The following is a 20025-nucleotide window of genomic DNA, read 5'->3' as shown; positions in this document are numbered from 1 at the left end:
GGAAACAAAATTATGCCAAAAAGAGCAAAGGAAATTCAGCCCAAGATGGCAACAAGAGTTACCCATGCCGTGGAAAATGTCAGAAGCATCATCTGGGAGCTTGCCTTTTGGGAACGAATTCATATTTCTGATGTGGAGGACAAGGACATATGACTCAGTATTGCCCTAAGTATGGGAGCAACCAGTAGAGACCACAAGGGAATAACCAACACAGATAGGGCCGTGCACCAGGAGGACAGGCTAGGGTTTATACACTGGCAGGGCAAGAGGAGGATCAAAATCGAAATGTCTTAGCAGGTAAAGTTTTCATATCCGACTTACTAGCCTATGTATTAATAGATTCTGGTGCAACTCACTCCTTTATAGACCTTAAGTTTCTATGTAAACTGGACGTTATGGTTGAATATGCACAATTCCCTTTAGTAGTAACGATGCCCACTGGGGATATAGTGAATATTAGTCACATAGTTAAAACAGCAAGAGTATAAATTGATGGTAAATTATTGGAGACGAAATTGTATGTATTAGATATGGACGAGTTCGATGTGATTCTTATAATGGTCTGGCTATCCAAAAGTCAAGCGATAATTTATTGTTTTGAAAAAGAGATGATTTTTCAAAGACCAGTGGAAGAGAAGTTTCGATCATCTGTGGCTGGAGGTGGAACCTTATCCCTGCATCTTGTCTACATTGAAAGTCCAACATGTCATACCATTAGAAATCACTACGGGACTCCTAATGTCAGTAATAAGTAAGGAAGAGAACAATAGATTGACAGTTGACGAGGTTAGGGTGGTATGTGAATATCCAGAAGTCTTCCCCAAGGAGTTGCCGGGTATGCAGTCGGAACGAGAGGTAGAGTTCACAATTGACCTTACTCCCGGCTCAGCACCCATCTCTAAAGCCCTATATAGAATGACACCCAAAGAATTACAAGAATTGAAGGTACAATTGGAGGAACTATTGGACAGAGGTTTCATCCAGCCCAATGTATCTCCATGGGGAGAATTGGTGCTATTTGTTAAAAAGAAGGATGGATTGATGAGGATGTGTATCGATTACAGAGAATTGAATAGAATCACTATCGAGAATAAGTATCCTCTTCCCAAGATTGAGGATTTGTTTGATCAGCTTACAGCTGCAGTGGTATTTTCCAAAATCGGTTTAAGGTCTAGTTATCATCAATTGAGAATCAAAGCTAGTGATATCTCTAAGACCATTTTTAGAACTTGGTACGGACACTACGAGTTCTTAGTTATGCCATTTGGACTAACTAATGCTCCTGGAGTCTTTATGGATTTGACGAACCGTGTTTTCCATAAATATTTCGATTAGTTTGTTATCGTGTTCATTGATGATATCCCGATTTACTCAAGAAGTAATGAGGAACATGAAGAGCATTTAAGGATTGTGTTGGAGGTTTTGAAAAAGAAGAAGCTCTATGCCAAGTTCAGAAGGTGTGAGTTTTGGCTGGAACGGGTAGCATTCCTTGACACATTGTCACAGCTCGAGAGATATAGGTAGACCCTAGTAAAGTGGAAGCAATGTTAAATTGGTCAAGGCCAACCAATGTAGGAAAAATTCGCAGTTTCTTGGGCTTAGCAAGATACTATCGGAAGTTCATTGAAGGATTCTCCAAAATATCAGGATTGTTGATTCAATTAATAAGGAAGGGTGTGAGTTTGACTGGACAGAGAAGTGTGAGCAGAGATTTAAGGAATTAAAAAAAAGCTGATAAACGCCCCAGTGTTAACCATACCTAACGGGCTAGATAGTTTTGTGATCTATAGTGATGCTTCAAAAACAAGGTTTGGGATGTGTCTTAATGCAGCACGGCAAAGTGGTTGCCTATGCATCGAGACAATTAAAACTACATGAACAAAGCTACCCCATGAACGATCNTCTGGTTGCTTCTTGTATTGCCACATTTGAAGTCGTAATACCCATCCTACATACCTCCTCAAGGTGTCCATATCTTCTATATTAATTTCAATAAAGGGTTTCTCATATGTTATCTCCTCCCAAATCGCTCTCTGTGAAAAATTGATTAGAAAACCCTGCACTGGTTCATCCCTCGAATCCATCTCCACACAAATCCTATCTCCTGACACCCTTGTTCTTCTTTTTTTTTTTTTGATACCCAGGTGTCTCATCTTCGCCAGACTAAATCCTGGACCCCTAGCCGTCGGCCCCTCAGTGACTAGCGGAAGTAAACCGCAGGTTGTGCCCTTGTTGGATCATAGGTTCCCACCCGGTCTAAACTCCTGGCCTCAAGAGAGCTTTCCTCCATAGTGATTAATCCACTAATAAATTGCCCCTTTATTGGATCAAAGGTTCCCACCAGGAATCGAACTCTCCACGCTGAGGTTGCGAGCGCACCAAAGGTGATTGATCCACTAACTCGGATGTGCCCTGGGGGGCTCCTGACACCCTTGTTCGAGTTGACGTAGCATGGTCCTTCCCCAAATATTGGCCAAAACTCTACGCTAGAATCTTCAAGCAATCAACACTATATAAGTGAAGGGAAATAATGGTTACAGAAAGGGTGGTTGGTATTGACGGTTTTCACGTATGAGGTTGCTTCTGAGGAATAATATTAACTACAGCGTGTCTTGATGCTAACGACTGCATAAATCTTACTGTGTATGCTGTTGTTAAAAGATAAAACACACCAACATGAAAATGGTTTTTGAATTACCTTCCAAAGGATATTGGGAATGAAAATAAGCGAGATTGGATGTTGAATGTTGATGATAGAATGGTAAAAGGGTCTTCAAAATGTAAGTTGTAATAGATGAGTTGTTTCTTTAGGCGGAGCATAGATTTTGTATACGACACATGTACATAGACTTTTTCAACATCAGGGTCAAAGGAAAAATTTGGAAAAATTGTTTATAGCATGTTGCAAAGTTGACCACTATACTCGACTTTAGACATTGGATGCAGCAAATTTGTCAACTCAAAAAAGGATGCACACAACTGGCTGATGGAGAGACACTAAACAAGAGTGGATTAAATCACATTTCTCTGTACGAGTGATGAGCGGCATACTGCTGAATAATTTAAGTGTTAAACAAGGCTTTGCTGAGTATAGGGAGAAAATGATTTTGACTATGCTTATGTCAGTTTAATTAACCTTCATGAAAAAAATTCTAAAGCGTAAACACACAATGATGAGATATACGGGATGTTTATGTTCGAAGATTAGAAGAAAATTGCACAAGATTGTTGAGAAGTCTCATGAATGCACTTTGTACTTATCTACTAGGCCAAAATGGCAAGTTGATTGTAGTTTTGGGATATGTGGTTGACCTACAAGAACGAACTTGTGCATGTAGATAATGGGAGTTTGCAATCATACCGTGCTTGCATGTAGTTGTTATTAGAAAATGCAAAAATGAACTAGAAGACTTCATTGACAACTACTACACAATTGAAACATATATAAGTGCTACAATAATATTATAAACCAAATTAATGGTATGCAATAATGGATACATGTGAATATGGTTGATATCACTCTCCCATCATGGACTGTTCCACGAAAGAGAAAGAGGTAGATAAATAGGAATGGGACAGATAAAGAAATGACAGTGCATTCACAGGAGAAATCTTAACATTAGGAGAAAGGGAAAGTTGATAATAACACGCGTGATATACAAAACACACGGGCACAATAACCTATATCCAAGGTCGGATGCACCTGTCTATGTAAGTACAAACTTTCCTCGTTACTTCTCTTATTTTGATATTCCTTTATTTTAGAGATATTGGTTGTAAAGGGCAAAATGGCTATAGATAGAGAGAATGTACCATCGTAGGCCCAAAATCTTGCTACAGAACAATCTTTCCAATTCATTGCAACTTCCATAGTGGCACGTGAAGCATGGACATGATGTCTTCAATCTGGACCAACAACCACATTTCGCAGTTTGTTGAGTCCATCTCCTGTTTCAACCTATGAAGTGAACTTCGATGAAGTCATGGGTAAATTGCATGACATGGATGATGCGGATTCTGATAAATTGAGAGCAGTAAGGGCATGAAATCAACGACATGCGAAGCTGTCAACATCAACAGGAGATCCAATTGTAGGGAAAAATACACAGCCACAATAAATTATCTGCTTATTAGTTTGGAGTTTATGGTTTTTTGTCCACATTGTCCTAAACACTCGATGGATGTTTGTTGCTTTTGTATGTGCGCATTAATTGCTTTTGTATATATCTGGTATCATGTTGAATGATCTCAGCGAATGGATACTTGCAACATTCACTTACTGAATTAGTTCACTTCTATGCAGTAGAATTTCGCAATAAGCAGGTTTAGTTCGCTATTGTTTATTTGCAATTGGCTTTAGTTCACTGCTATATCATAGAACTTTTGACACTGTAATTGTTATTGGGTGGTGGCAGCTTCAGTCCATTGCTGACGTTCATTTCAACATTAATTTCAGCTTCAGTTCTCTACTGTTGTTAATCTACCTATGCTTTTGAACTGTTCTAAGTTAATTAACCCAGTCAAAGCCATTTATTCCTTTTTCCCAAGATATATTCCAATCGAAGTGGTTGGAGTGCTAAAAGGTGATGTTCTTATTGACTTGTATTCAGGCATAGAGAAGAAGACTACTCCAAAGTGGCGTTATGATCCTGGGCGAAAATGGAACATTAAACAGATGGGTTTGACTTCAAATCGATAAATCTAGTTTCTTATTCTCACAAAAGGTTCCTTTAATAGTGCTTGAAAGTCTGTCCAATGGTTCACAAACTCCAAACTCCAATCAATCTTAACTGTTGAAATGTACGTAATGCATCCTTTCAATTCTTTAAGAGGATGAATGTGTTTCAATATGTCCTTTGTCTTGTGTAGTGCAAGAAAACTAGGGATTTGATACCATTTGTCGTGCACAGTCCCAAATTGGGTTTTAGCTAGCCATAAAAAGGAGGAAAAAACGTAACGTTTATGTAGTTAAACATATAGCCAATTTCCATAACATGAACTTCACTACCAACTAGAAGGGAGGAACATAATAAGTAGTAAGTACTTAATCCCATAGGACCCCCAAGCACTAGAAAAGATTATAAGTAAGATTAATAACAAAAATAGTTCTCTGTGTGTAGCTCAAATATGAGAGATTCGACCTATAAAGATGATATATTTTGGTGCCAAAAAAAAGGCAAGTGTACGTTGTTCAAATTTGTAACGAAATGCTTGTAGAGGCATACATGAATAACACTTCACGATTACAATAACATTTTATATCATGACGACTACAATAATATAGTCTTAAGCAATAACATAGGCTGTACAATTTTATGGTGCTCTTCCCTTTTGTTTTTCATTATCTTCTATATCTTCTTTTTCCTTACGATTAGTAATATTCTAAGAGATTTTTACGTCCTCTTGTTCAGATATTTTAGCAATGTTCTTCAATATACGTAATAAAGCTTCAGTTGGATCTTTAGGATGAGAGTTACTCGAATAAACATATTTTTTATTCACTACTAGACTCACCTTCAAATTGCACTTTTTTTTTTTTCTTGTCTAATAATGTTAAAACCCCTTGCAATGATCCATGGTAAACCACTAATGCGAAAATTCTCCAACTCTTGCCAGAACTCCCTTTTCTCCACAACTTTTCATTTCGTACAGATGAAAGAGACCACCATTTTGCGATTTTCTTTCGTAAATACTCCATGTAATGCTTGTGAAGAAGCTTCTATCCAATCTACTACAACATCGTTGTGCCAAAACACCCAGATTTTTCTACCTTCTTTCTCATTGGAAATCCACCCAGACAAATATATTTTCTTTCAAACATAGCCAAACGACGATCACTATGGAATGGTTCTGCTACTGCTAAAATAGCTACATTATTTTTCTAACTAATTTCTTCAGCCTTCCTTTAGACGTACTTATCCCGCTGCACGTTCCACACAACCATTGTATCCATCATAAATTGAATTTAGAAGGGCGTGCTTGCACTTGTTGAGATTGTCTCAACCTCGATATTCTTGCAATTTGTTTGGCCGAAATTTTATTCACCTCTGAATTTGAGTGATAATTGGACTCCCTCTCTTCATATTCAACACATGTGCATAAGCAATCTCACCATCTGATCCTCTATATGGTGCTCTGTCCCCCCAACTTAACTTCTACCATAGTTTCTCCTACCTCATGCCCAACATCCACACGTCCAGAACGTTGACCATATATGTGTACCCCAGTTTCCCAATCTCTGTAATCCCCAGTACTTGATTTTTTCATTTCAACACTCTGATCTATACTTCACAACCCAAGAAGACCACCAGACTGTGCTTGATTTCTATCTGGTACAATATAATGTAACTATCTCATCTACCATTCTAGTTGACTTCAACAATTGCTGATGGTTCTTCTCCAAACTCCGTAAAACCCATATTCCTAGAAAATTATTGTTAAGAACTTCCTGTGAATGCACTAAATTTTGTGTTTCCAACTGCAATATAGGGCCATTCACTTCACATTGATTTTGATGTACAGTCTCTACATCGTGACCCTTCTTTACAGCCTCACCATCAATCACAGCTATAGCCTGAGGGGTCTCTTGTTCAACCTCCACTACTTGCAGCTCCTCTCTAATCACAATACCCAATATCTTTTTAGCCTCTAACGCCTTTTCTATCTCTTTATCACTTTCCTCTTTCTCTTCCATTCGATTTTCTCTTTCTGCTCTCTGGTTGCTTCTTGTATTGCCACATTTGAAGTCGTAATACCCATCCTACATACCTCCTCAAGGTGTCCATATCTTCTATATTTATTTCAATAAAGGGTTTCTCATATGTTATCTCCTGCCAAATCGCTCTCTGTGAAAAATTGATTAGAAAACCCTGCACTGGTTCATCCCTCGAATCCATCTCCACACAAATCCTATCTCCTGACACCCTTGTTCTTCTTTTTTTTTTTTTGATACCCAGGTGTCTCATCTTCGCCAGACTAAATCCTGGACCCCTAACCGTCGGCCCCTCAGTGACTAGCGGAAGTAAACCGCAGGTTGTGCCCTTGTTGGATCATAGGTTCCCACCCGGTCTAAACTCCTGGCCTCAAGAGAGCTTTCCTCCATAGTGATTAATCCACTAATAAATTGCCCCTTTATTGGATCAAAGGTTCCCACCAGAAATCGAACTCTCCACGCTGAGGTTGCGAGCGCACCAAAGGTGATTGATCCACTAACTCGGATGTGCCCTGGGGGGCTCCTGACACCCTTGTTCGAGTTGACGTAGCATGGTCCTTCCCCAAATATTGGCCAAAACTCTACGCTAGAATCTTCAAGCAATCAACACTATATAAGTGAAGGGAAATAATGGTTACAGAAAGGGTGGTTGGTATTGACGGTTTTCACGTATGAGGTTGCTTCTGAGGAATAATATTAACTACAGCGTGTCTTGATGCTAACGACTGCATAAATCTTACTGTGTATGCTGTTGTTAAAAGATAAAACACACCAACATGAAAATGGTTTTTGAATTACCTTCCAAAGGATATTGGGAATGAAAATAAGCGAGATTGGATGTTGAATGTTGATGATAGAATGGTAAAAGGGTCTTCAAAATGTAAGTTGTAATAGATGAGTTGTTTCTTTAGGCGGAGCATAGATTTTGTATACGACACATGTACATAGACTTTTTCAACATCAGGGTCAAAGGAAAAATTTGGAAAAATTGTTTATAGCATGTTGCAAAGTTGACCACTATACTCGACTTTAGACATTGGATGCAGCAAATTTGTCAACTCAAAAAAGGATGCACACAACTGGCTGATGGAGAGACACTAAACAAGAGTGGATTAAATCACATTTCTCTGTACGAGTGATGAGCGGCATACTGCTGAATAATTTAAGTGTTAAACAAGGCTTTGCTGAGTATAGGGAGAAAATGATTTTGACTATGCTTATGTCAGTTTAATTAACCTTCATGAAAAAAATTCTAAAGCGTAAACACACAATGATGAGATATACGGGATGTTTATGTTCGAAGATTAGAAGAAAATTGCACAAGATTGTTGAGAAGTCTCATGAATGCACTTTGTACTTATCTACTAGGCCAAAATGGCAAGTTGATTGTAGTTTTGGGATATGTGGTTGACCTACAAGAACGAACTTGTGCATGTAGATAATGGGAGTTTGCAATCATACCGTGCTTGCATGTAGTTGTTATTAGAAAATGCAAAAATGAACTAGAAGACTTCATTGACAACTACTACACAATTGAAACATATATAAGTGCTACAATAATATTATAAACCAAATTAATGGTATGCAATAATGGATACATGTGAATATGGTTGATATCACTCTCCCATCATGGACTGTTCCACGAAAGAGAAAGAGGTAGATAAATAGGAATGGGACAGATAAAGAAATGACAGTGCATTCACAGGAGAAATCTTAACATTAGGAGAAAGGGAAAGTTGATAATAACACGCGTGATATACAAAACACACGGGCACAATAACCTATATCCAAGGTCGGATGCACCTGTCTATGTAAGTACAAACTTTCCTCGTTACTTCTCTTATTTTGATATTCCTTTATTTTAGAGATATTGGTTGTAAAGGGCAAAATGGCTATAGATAGAGAGAATGTACCATCGTAGGCCCAAAATCTTGCTACAGAACAATCTTTCCAATTCATTGCAACTTCCATAGTGGCACGTGAAGCATGGACATGATGTCTTCAATCTGGACCAACAACCACATTTCGCAGTTTGTTGAGTCCATCTCCTGTTTCAACCTATGAAGTGAACTTCGATGAAGTCATGGGTAAATTGCATGACATGGATGATGCGGATTCTGATAAATTGAGAGCAGTAAGGGCATGAAATCAACGACGTGCGAAGCTGTCAACATCAACAGGAGATCCAATTGTAGGGAAAAATACACAGCCACAATAAATTATCTGCTTATTAGTTTGGAGTTTATGGTTTTTTGTCCACATTGTCCTAAACACTCGATGGATGTTTGTTGCTTTTGTATGTGCGCATTAATTGCTTTTGTATATATCTGGTATCATGTTGAATGATCTCAACGAATGGATACTTGCAACATTCACTTACTGAATTAGTTCACTTCTATGCAGTAGAATTTCGCAATTAGCAGGTTTAGTTCGCTATTGTTTATTTGCAATTGGCTTTAGTTCACTGCTATATCATAGAACTTTTGACACTGTAATTGTTATTGGGTGGTGGCAGCTTCAGTCCATTGCTGACGTTCATTTCAACATTAATTTCAGCTTCAGTTCTCTACTGTTGTTAATCTACCTATGCTTTTGAACTGTTCTAAGTTAATTAACCCAGTCAAAGCCATTTATTCCTTTTTCCCAAGATATATTCCAATCGAAGTGGTTGGAGTGCTAAAAGGTGATGTTCTTATTGACTTGTATTCAGGCATAGAGAAGAAGACTACTCCAAAGTGGCGTTATGATCCTGGGCGAAAATGGAACATTAAACAGATGGGTTTGACTTCAAATCGATAAATCTAGTTTCTTATTCTCACAAAAGGTTCCTTTAATAGTGCTTGAAAGTCTGTCCAATGGTTCACAAACTCCAAACTCCAATCAATCTTAACTGTTGAAATGTACGTAATGCATCCTTTCAATTCTTTAAGAGGATGAATGTGTTTCAATATGTCCTTTGTCTTGTGTAGTGCAAGAAAACTATGGATTTGATACCATTTGTCGTGCACAGTCCCAAATTGGGTTTTAGCTAGCCATAAAAAGGAGGAAAAAACGTAACGTTTATGTAGTTAAACATATAGCCAATTTCCATAACATGAACTTCAATACCAACTAGAAGGGAGGAACATAATAAGTAGTAAGTACTTAATCCCATAGGACCCCCAAGCACTAGAAAAGATTATAAGTAAGATTAATAACAAAAATAGTTCTCTGTGTGTAGCTCAAATATGAGAGATTCGACCTATAAAGATGATATATTTTGGTGCCAAAAAAAAAAAAAAAAGGCAAGTGTACGTTGTTCAAATTTGTAACGAAATGCTTGTAGAGGCATACATGAATAACACTTCACGATTACAATAACATTTTATATCATGACGACTACAATAATATAGTCTTAAGCAATAACATAGGCTGTACAATTTTATGGTGCTCTTCCCTTTTGTTTTTCATTATCTTCTATATCTTCTTTTTCCTTACGATTAGTAATATTCTAAGAGATTTTTACGCCCTCTTGTTCAGATATTTTAGCAATGTTCTTCAATATACGTAATAAAGCTTCAGTTGGATCTTTAGGATGAGAGTTACTCGAATAAACATATTTTTTATTCACTACCAGACTCACCTTCAAATTGCACTTTTTTTTTTTGCCGTTAGTAACATCGATCCACTTGAAATGCCCATAATCGTTACTACAATAGAAGTATAGCCGACCTATGTTTTCAGTCTACTTTTCAACCTCCATCCGTTTCACAAATCCCTCATTGCATATTGGGCATCGTTGCTTCATCAGGCATTCAGGTAGGTAGTTCTTTGGCTTCCTACAACCATGACAAATGTTTTTGTTCTTCCGTCACATTTAAAAATGCCATTGCAGCCATGAATAAATGATGAACCATTAGATAAACTTTTGACGAAAAAGTTTCAGCAAGTTTCAACTATAAACCCCAAAGTCAATGTCCCAACAATGCAACAAAAGTTGAATATCACATGTATTGATTTTGCTGTGTTTTAAACATATTGTAAGTCTCCCAACACTATAATAAGCAATTAATTGTCTAATAGGTGATCAAGTAATTAAATAATGTAATGAGTATACAAAATTAATTCAAAAATGCAAGAAATATTAAAATACTAGTCTTGAATTAAGATAATAAGCAATAGGGTTCAACTTCATCCAATACAAAAATGGATCTAGCCTAGTATCATTTTATATAAATTAAAAAAATATATAAGAAAAATATCACTCGGATCATAAAATAATACAAAAGATATTGATCTTCAAGTGCGATGTTAAATTCTCCAAAATCTTGATGTAATTGACATTCAATCCTTGCTAGGGTTTGATATTCTCTCTCAAAATATAACAATTGGTTCTTCGTTCTTTATGAATTTAATGATATGAATATGTGATTAAAGGCTAGAGAGAGTTTCCTCAATGTTTGCTCTCGTTTTGTATTTATAGGAGTAAAAAATTAGGCAAATATTGTTTTCAATTTGGGTTTCGAAAGAGTTTTAATCGAAAAATGAGGAAAACTGGATCGTCAAATGAAATTTGGCCCTCACCATCATGCCGCCTTCTTCGCCATGGCATACAGGCAAGATGAATTGCTCTTAGTTTGAATTTTGCACAAGCCCACACCCCCGCGCCGGCTATGTTTACATCCCTAAGTGATTGTCAATATTTTTCTCATAACTTTCTCTCTTTTTTTCGATTGAGGTAATTCATGTGTGTTACAAAACTAACTCAAATGGATACAAATCTTTTAAAAATATTATGTTTCCAATTCAAACATTAGCTATGCCAAAATTGGTTTCAATATGATGCTGAAATTCTGGAGCATAATTTTTTGATTGGAAATTGATTTTTGAAAATATTTTGACTATATTTCATTCATTTGACCTTCAATTTCATCCAATTAATCCTATATAATCTTCAACTATCGTTTTGTGTTCCGAATCAACTATTAGATGTTTGCTCTTTGATTCAATTTCGCCAATTTTTATGTTCATTCCTTCCAGTGCCACTAATATGCATTGAGTTCAACTTAGAAAATATAATTAACCCATAATTAAGCTATAATTCATTCAAATCACTAAAAAATACTCAAATTTAATAACCTAAATAAGTTTATTTGTACACTTATCAAATACTGTCGAACTTGAATATTTGTTTGTCCTCACTCAAAACTATAACACAATTAAAAAAAAAAAAATTGTGGTTCGATAATCTGTCTTTGATCTCAAGATTGGAATTTATTTATTAAAACTATAAACTTAATTTTTACTTATCCAATTAAAAATCAACATTTTGTGAAGACTCATGTAAAGTCTCATAAATTTATAAAGTGATTCAATTTCTGACCCTCAATAGTCAAATATTTTATTTCTTTACTCATAAGATTTGTACTCCCAAACTTATTCTTTTTTATTATTTTCTCAATGTGTAATTTAAGATTAAACTTGATATAATACTAATCATCGCCTTCTCTAGATGGTCAGATTTTACTAATTACAAACATATTAATAAATGAGAATTATGCTTATTTTTATTGTTTCTACATTCAAAAATCAACTAGGCTAATAATCCATTGTCAAAAGTCAATTTTTCAAAAACAGGTATTTAGGGTTTGATCAAGGTATGTAGTACGTAAAAAAGAAAAGAAAATGAACTCCTTCTTTAAAAAAAAAAAAAAATTATCTCGATTTTGTAGCGAGCTTTGGCCAATGACTCCCAAGTCAAATAACTATAAAGTACCATATTTTAGATATACTTGTAGGCTTAATCACTCGAGCTATAAAAGTAACGAAAAGACATTTCACAGTAAGACAACTTTTTATTTGCCATGAATTGATTAATGCAATGCCCCCTCATTAATCATATATTCTCAAAAATCAACCTTTAACTTAAGATTTTCACCTAATTTTCATTTTATTGACTTAAGACAATCCACACAAAATTTAACACACACGAAATCCACATTTATCTTAATATCTTATACAACGGCTCAACCACATCCTAACTATCCTAAACTTGATTTAAGGATGTGTAATTTAGTGGTTGTTTGAATTTGACATCCAAGGTCCACTAAATTTTTTTTCAATCTATCAAAATTTTGAATCAAATTAATCTTCCATTATATAAATCATAAATTTTGTGCGCAAAAATATCAAGTTTCCCATGCAACTTTTCCATAATTCATAATATAACACATGATTCCAAATATATGCATTATAGTGGGAAAATTTAACTAGCACACAAAAGTAATAATTAAACTAAAAATAAATTTTTATTTTTGAATTTTTGGATTTTTTTCCTTTTCTAGATTTTTTTTCTTTTTTCTTTTTTAAATACACGAACTAGTACACAAAACAGTAAAAATATATAAAAACTCGATATTTTTACACTCTCAAGATTATAACAAACATTCCCCTTAATGTGTATATATACACTAATAAAAGTAATAAAATTTCTTAATCTTATATTCTATAAAGCAAAATAAATAAAAGAGAAGAAAATTGAGTTACCTCCTAATAAGCACTTGTTTATAGTCACTAGATTGATTTTGATGTTTTGGCTATTTATGGTAGCTTGAAAAGAGATTTTTCAGCCTTGCATTAGTTGTTCTTTAATTCATCTTTGGGCCTCCACATTATAAGATTTCTATTGTTGTCCTTTCCAACCAATACACATTCTTCCTTTTTGTCCTTTTGACTTCTCTAATAATCTATCTTTTTACACTCCTCGATGTCGGTGGTTGCTAATGTAGAGAACTAATTGTGAAGTTTTGTTATTTTCTTCCAGCCTCAAGATAAAATCATTTTTTGATGCATTAATGCTTGAGCAATTGTTACGAATGATTTTACCAAAATTAATAGGATATGTTGAGCATCTACATCAATGATCATGAAATCATTTGAAAATAAGTGATCTCCAACTTAATTGAGCATATCCTTCACCACTCCACAAGGATGCTTGAGTATCGTGTCTGTTAACTGTAGGAGGTTGTCTTTGAATCTTCCAATTCTTATTTTCTGTAAATAGACAGTGTCATTAGATTAATACTTGCTCCAAAAGCGATTAAATCATTTGAATTTTCTATAGAGCAAGATACATTGAAACTTCCTAGACTTTTTAGCTTAGGAAGGAGCTTATATTGTATGATTGCACTGCACTCTTCTATCAATGTTACTATTTCATATTCTGGCAGCTTTTTCTTCTTAGTCAACACTCTTTCAAAAATATAGTATAATTTGGAATATATTGAATGGCGTCAATGAAAAGAATATTGATATAAAGTTGTTTGAGACATCATAGAATTTCTTGCATGGCTTTTCTAGCTTATTATTATACAACGACGCCAAAAATTTGTTCAGTAGAATTTTGTAAGCATAAGGGATAGCTAACAAGTAATAAATTTGAGCGAGTTTAGAGTATCGTCCAACATGAAATAATTTCAGTTCAAGTTTACTAATTATGTACGAAATCCGAATATGTAACACAAAAGAATTTTTAATGTGATTTATGCTAATTAATCTAAGAAAACTATAAAAGTTTAGTTTTTCTCAAAATTATGGATAATTGTATTGGATGTCGCATTCACCTATTACTATCTCTTTACATTCCCAATTATGTAACTGGTCTTATTCATCTATTCTTGACAATCGATACAGTTATGATATATAATTTTCTTTTCCAAGTTAATTAAATATATCATAAGCATGACCCAAATTTATTCCTAGTCTGAATTTGCATTATTAGAATGTGTTAAATTTTCAATTATCTATATGATTACACACGTGATAAATGTTATTCATAATATCCATTTCACCTATTTTAATTTTACCGTGTTTTAAACTTATTATGAGACTCTCAACACTACAACAAACAACTAATTATTTAATTGATGATCATGCATGCAATTAAATAATGTAATGTGTATGCAAGGTTAATCTAGAAACATAAGAAATACTAAACTACTATTCTCAAATTAAAATAAAGAAACAATAAGGTTGTCTTCATCCAATACAAAAATGGATCTAGCCTAGCATAATTGTATATAAATTACAAAAAGAATAATAGAAATTATCACTCGATTCATAAAATAATACAAAAGATGATTTTTAAGTTCAAGGTTGATTCGTCAAAATCTTGATGTAAATAACCTTCAATTCCTACTAGGGTTTGATCTTTCATAATATAACAATTGATCCCTTGTTTTTTATGAATGTAAAGGTATGATTATGTAAAGAGTCTAGAGAGAGTTTCCTCAATGTCTCCCTAAATCTTTATGTTTAGAGGAGTCGAATATTAGGCAAAAATCGCGTTCAATTTGGATTTCGAAAGAGTTATAGTCAAAAAGGAAAATTTGCCCCCCGCGAGCATGCCAACTTCTTCACCCCAGCTCGCAAGCAGGACGACTTGCTCTCAATTGATTTTTGCACAAGACGGCACAGCCACTCCAACTTTATTTCGAATAGCCGCATCAGCTATCATTTTCATCCTTGAGCGATCGTTAGTATTTTTGTGATAATTTTCTCTTTCGATATTCAATTGATATGACTCAAAAAATGTAGAAAAACTAACTCAAAGAGCTACAAATTTTCTAGAATAATATTTTTGTAACTTGAAATTTGTTATGCCAAAAATGGATCTCAATATGAGACTGAAAATTCGGAGCATAATTTTTTTGATTGAAAATTGATTTGTGAAAATACTTTAACTATATTTCACTCTTTTAATCTCCAATTGCATCTAATTGATCATATGTGATCTTCAACCATCGTTTTGTGGTCCAAATTAATTATTGAATGTTTACACTTTGATCCTTGAACTTTGAATTTCTTTCATTTTCGCCCTTTTTCGTTCATTTCTTCCAATTCCTCTAATTTATATTGAGTTCAACCTAAGAAATATAATTAACCCATAATTAAGCTATTATTCATCCAAATTACTAATAAATACTCCAATTTAATCGTCTCGATAAATGCACAAAATACATTTATCAGACTACTTCAAAATGGCAAAGATGATTATAAATAACATTACTTGTCCAAAATAGCTGAGCTAATTTCTCACCTTTATGACAAGTTTCGTTTTTGTGAACTTTTGTCAACTGAGACTTAGAGCAAAATTAAGTCAAATAATTCTTCAAGCTTGCTTGTTTGTTTGTTTGTTTTTTTTTTTTTTTTTTTATTCGTTCCAAGTGATAAAGGGTTTTTGAGTGAAAAATTATAGGTTGGACGTTAAATTTTTTCCTTGCTCTCTTTATGGTTTGTATAAAGAATAGAATTTTTACATGTGGTAATGACTGCTATTTTTTGTACGATATTCGAGAGTTTGAGTGACAGCGAAACACTAAATATTGTAACAATTTTTCATAAAGTGAAGATTTCAGGCTTTGAAAGCCCGTAAATTCATGTGTTAGTTTCCTCCATTAAATTTCATGATTTCTTTGTCTTCTTAATATTTCTCTGAACAATAATCCCGTGGATGAATTAAGGAATCTATCCCAAATCCCAACATAAATGCGAAAAAAATATTCTTAATCTTGACGTCTTTAATTTTCTTCAAAACGGTGCTTCTGACTCCCTTTTCCAATTCTTTCGTGTTAGGAGAAATTCAAAAAAATCAGCCCACTTCAATCAACAAAAATAGTAAATTGCAAAAACTGAAATGAAAGAAAAAAATGCAGAAAACACAAGAAAGAACGCGGTAGTTTCGCCATAAGACAAGAGGTTCTGAACTTCGTTCCTAATCACCTTTTGAGCTTCCGTCAAACGGAAGAAATCACTATATCAATGGAACCAAAATCTGTCCGGTACAATCTTCGTAGCACTCAGCCGAAATCACACAAGATTTCCCCCAAAATTAAGCCTCATAAACCGTACAACATTCACTCAAGAATGATGAATCGAAGCCTATACAACAATCACTCAAGATTATTTCAACATAAGTCTCTATACATTCGACAATGGCATTCACTCAATAATAACACCAATACACCTTGTTTAATCACTCAAGATTATTTATACAAGATTGGATTAATTTCTCATCAACAGGGGATAATTTTTGGAGTGCAAAAATTGATAGATTGAAGGACCACCGAGAGAGAGACGAGAGGTAGGGAGGAACTCGTGAGGTGAGAGAAAATAAGGAATCTGAATTCTGTGTTTCACGTCCAGCCAAGCCAATTAATATGGAAGCCATTAAATGTCTTCATCCAATAGTAGGTAATTTGACATTTGGCAAAATCTGGGCAGTCCATTTAAAATAAGAGAAAAACGTGTTCCAGCAGCTTACGTTTTTGGCAAAGTGAATCAGGTTTCTTTTAGCCCAGCACAGTTTCTTTCATTTAGTAGAAAAACTAGTCAAAATCAATGGTCAACTGGTCCAGTCAGCCACATCATTGTGCCACTTTCTCTACATTTCGATTTTGAATGTTGTTGAGTTATCCACGTAAAGATACGATCATGACTTAGTTTCTTGTATTCTGCAAACAACCCTTAGTTGCAGAGTTATGCGAGTAACTCCCGCGTAAACTCACTAGTCCTTAGCAATATATACTAAGTTGACCAAAGTCATTTGTACAGAGCTCCAGAACAGACACGAGTCGGTCCCATGCAGGACCCATGGATGATAAAAAAATTGCAAAAAAATTAAAAAAAAAAATGCTGACCTTCCCCTTGTTTTTATTCTATAAGATCTCTGTGAAGCTCCATTTTGTACGCATAGTGGGGTTCATACTATGTTAACTAAGGCTAAAATCGGTAACATCTTTAGAAAGATAATCTACTTCTATTTTGTAACTTAGGGGGGTTTCTTCTTCTATGCATCTTTGCTTTTGGGGACCCATGGATGATAAAAAAATTGCAAAAAAATTAAAAAAAAAAAATGCTGACCTTCCCCTTGTTTGTATTCTATAAGATCTCTGTGAAGCTCCATTTTGTACGCATAGTGGGGTTCATACTAAGTTAACTAAGGCTAAAATCGGTAACATCTTTAGAAAGATAATCTACTTCTATTTTGTAACTTAGGGGGGTTTCTTCTTCTATGCATCTTTGCTTTTGCTAAAGCATTTCACATGATGTTCAGACTTATTGCAAATGGGTGTAATGAAGAATATATACATGTTTTGCCTGATCGGAAGAATCTATTACGAAAAATAAACTCGAGGGAGATTTCGGTAATTTTTGAAAGTGGAGGAAATGTTTGTGTAACCAGTTGTGTTACAATGAAAGGGTTTCAATCCGGATTTTAAATCTAGACAACGCGTGTCATGCAGTGATTGGAGAGTTAGAAAAAAATAAAAATAAAAAAATAAAATAAAATAAACTAGCAGGCGCTGCCACGCAAAGTCTGGATCCAAAGTCGGGGTTTTAACCCTGTCAGAGCAACTTTTTCCTTGTGTTGTCAATGGCCTCAGGGTTGCCTATGTANAGTCTGGATCCAAAGTCGGGGTTTTAACCCTGTCAGAGCAACTTTTTCCTTGTGTTGTCAATGGCCTCAGGGTTGCCTATGTAATTCGCTGGTCTTGACTGGTCGATAGCTGGGTTGGATTTTGAAAACTATGCCATCACGTTTTTATTTCTAAAACTTTATCTCTTCGACTATTTAGCCAGCAAATTATATTATCATAATCATCTCACAATGACAATTGATTACCACAAAATCAACTCTTTTAATCAGGCTTGGAAACCTTCTAAAAAGTCCCTCAATGTTGGCTACGATTATTACTAATTGAACCCATTAAATACTCGTCTATTCCATTAGGAAGGCCTCGTATAAACAGTAAAGGGCTTATACTCTTTTACCATCATTATAAAAGTAAGAATAATACTATTTATCACTATTGGTGACGGACTAAGGTCAATAAATTTACCCTAATAAGGAAAGACTATCGACACTCATATAAATCTACATATTTTAACTTAGCAATAAAGTATCCGAGACAAACAAGATAAAAATACAAAACTAGAGATGAACAGTAGCAATCATGACGTTCATTACACTCCACAACATAAAAGACTACTTCCAAATAGCTTAATTTTACTAATAAAAAGAAAAGAAAACCTGCATAACTTCTATGACAAAGCAAACAGAAACTAGGAGAGTTGATAATTATTTATCAGCCAAACTTGCGTCGATCACTTCCACGAACTTGTGATGCGCAGTTAGCTGAGGAAAATGACCCTCGGTGTCGATAATCTCCACCTTGGTTTCGCCCTTGATTTTGTTCTGCATGTATTTGGGCACAGAGTTTGGAACAACAATATCATTTTTTGTTTGAATGATACAACATGGGGTCGTTACTTTCTCAAGCATGTCTCGATAATCGATCAAGAAAACAGTTTTAGCCAAGGTGAATGCAACTTCAGGTCTCATTCTTTTCAAAGATTTTGCGAGTTTTTCGACAGATTCAGGATCACTTGGATCGACTACGAGAGCAGCAAAACATGAAGTCCATTGCTCGTAGTTGGATTTAATACTTGAGAATATCTCTTCAACACCTGAGAGTTCAAAGCCTCCTTCATAGTCTTCTGAGTTTGTGCATCTGTAAACGAGGTAGGCATTATGTTACCAACTTATGAATAAAGGAAAATAAATCATTCACTCCAAATAATATGATTAATTGTCATAAAAGGAAAAAGAAGGTATGAAGTAAATGAGAATATAATTATCATAACAAGTAAATCAGAAAATAATTGTCAACGGACATTCCCTCTGACAGTAAAGAATACAAGAAAATATATTGCTGAACATTGTTTCTGGAGGAAGAAAGATAATAAATGAAGTCATTTGTTACTTGAAATCCTTTGGCGAAGCTTAAAAGCATATTTTTAGCTGCTAACCATCGAGAACAGCAGGTAAAAAACCAGATTTTAAGCGTGATCAATCATGCTGACATGACAAACATAGAAGAAATTCGAACAGAAACAAGGATCAAATTTCTATCCTATGATGTGTCTTAATTAATATTTGTACAGTACTGGTTTCATAGGCTATATTGAACGAATGAAACAGGACAGTTGACTCTTCTATAATCATATTCAGTTCTATTTTGTTCATGTTAAAACCTGATTTATTTCTTCTCCTAATCCTCCAATGGAAATGACAAAGAATCACTAATAATCACCAAGTTCGGCTTCCCCACTGACAGTCTAATTAAAAGGAAGAACTTGTAACAAAATGGAATTTAGCACCTTATTTGATGTCAACTTTTTCAATTGGTCAAACTTCAATTTTAATGGCACATTTCACGAGACCCACAATTTTATTAATTTTTCAATCAAATATTTAAACCAAAAAAAAAAAA

General features: G+C 34.7%; 1 protein-coding gene across 1 annotated transcript in view; it reads right to left on the bottom strand.

Annotated features, from left to right (window-relative positions):
* Nucleotides 1-18830: 18830 nt before the first annotated feature.
* Nucleotides 18831-20025, bottom strand: part of LOC111365644 (strigolactone esterase D14-like) — a 1779-nt gene continuing 584 nt past the window's right edge. The window contains exons 2-4 of the mRNA XM_022986184.1: nt 19700-19809; nt 19439-19553; nt 18831-19263 (exon numbers count right to left, since the gene is read on the bottom strand). Coding sequence (XP_022841952.1) covers nt 18831-19263; nt 19439-19553; nt 19700-19809 — 658 coding nt within the window. The remainder of the gene's footprint in view (nt 19264-19438; nt 19554-19699; nt 19810-20025) is intronic.

The sequence above is a fragment of the Olea europaea genome, chromosome 17, assembly GCF_002742605.1.
Source record: "Olea europaea var. sylvestris chromosome 17, O_europaea_v1, whole genome shotgun sequence".
In the NCBI taxonomy this organism is placed as follows: Eukaryota; Viridiplantae; Streptophyta; class Magnoliopsida; order Lamiales; family Oleaceae; genus Olea; species Olea europaea.
This window is presented reverse-complemented; position numbering and strand designations above follow the sequence as displayed.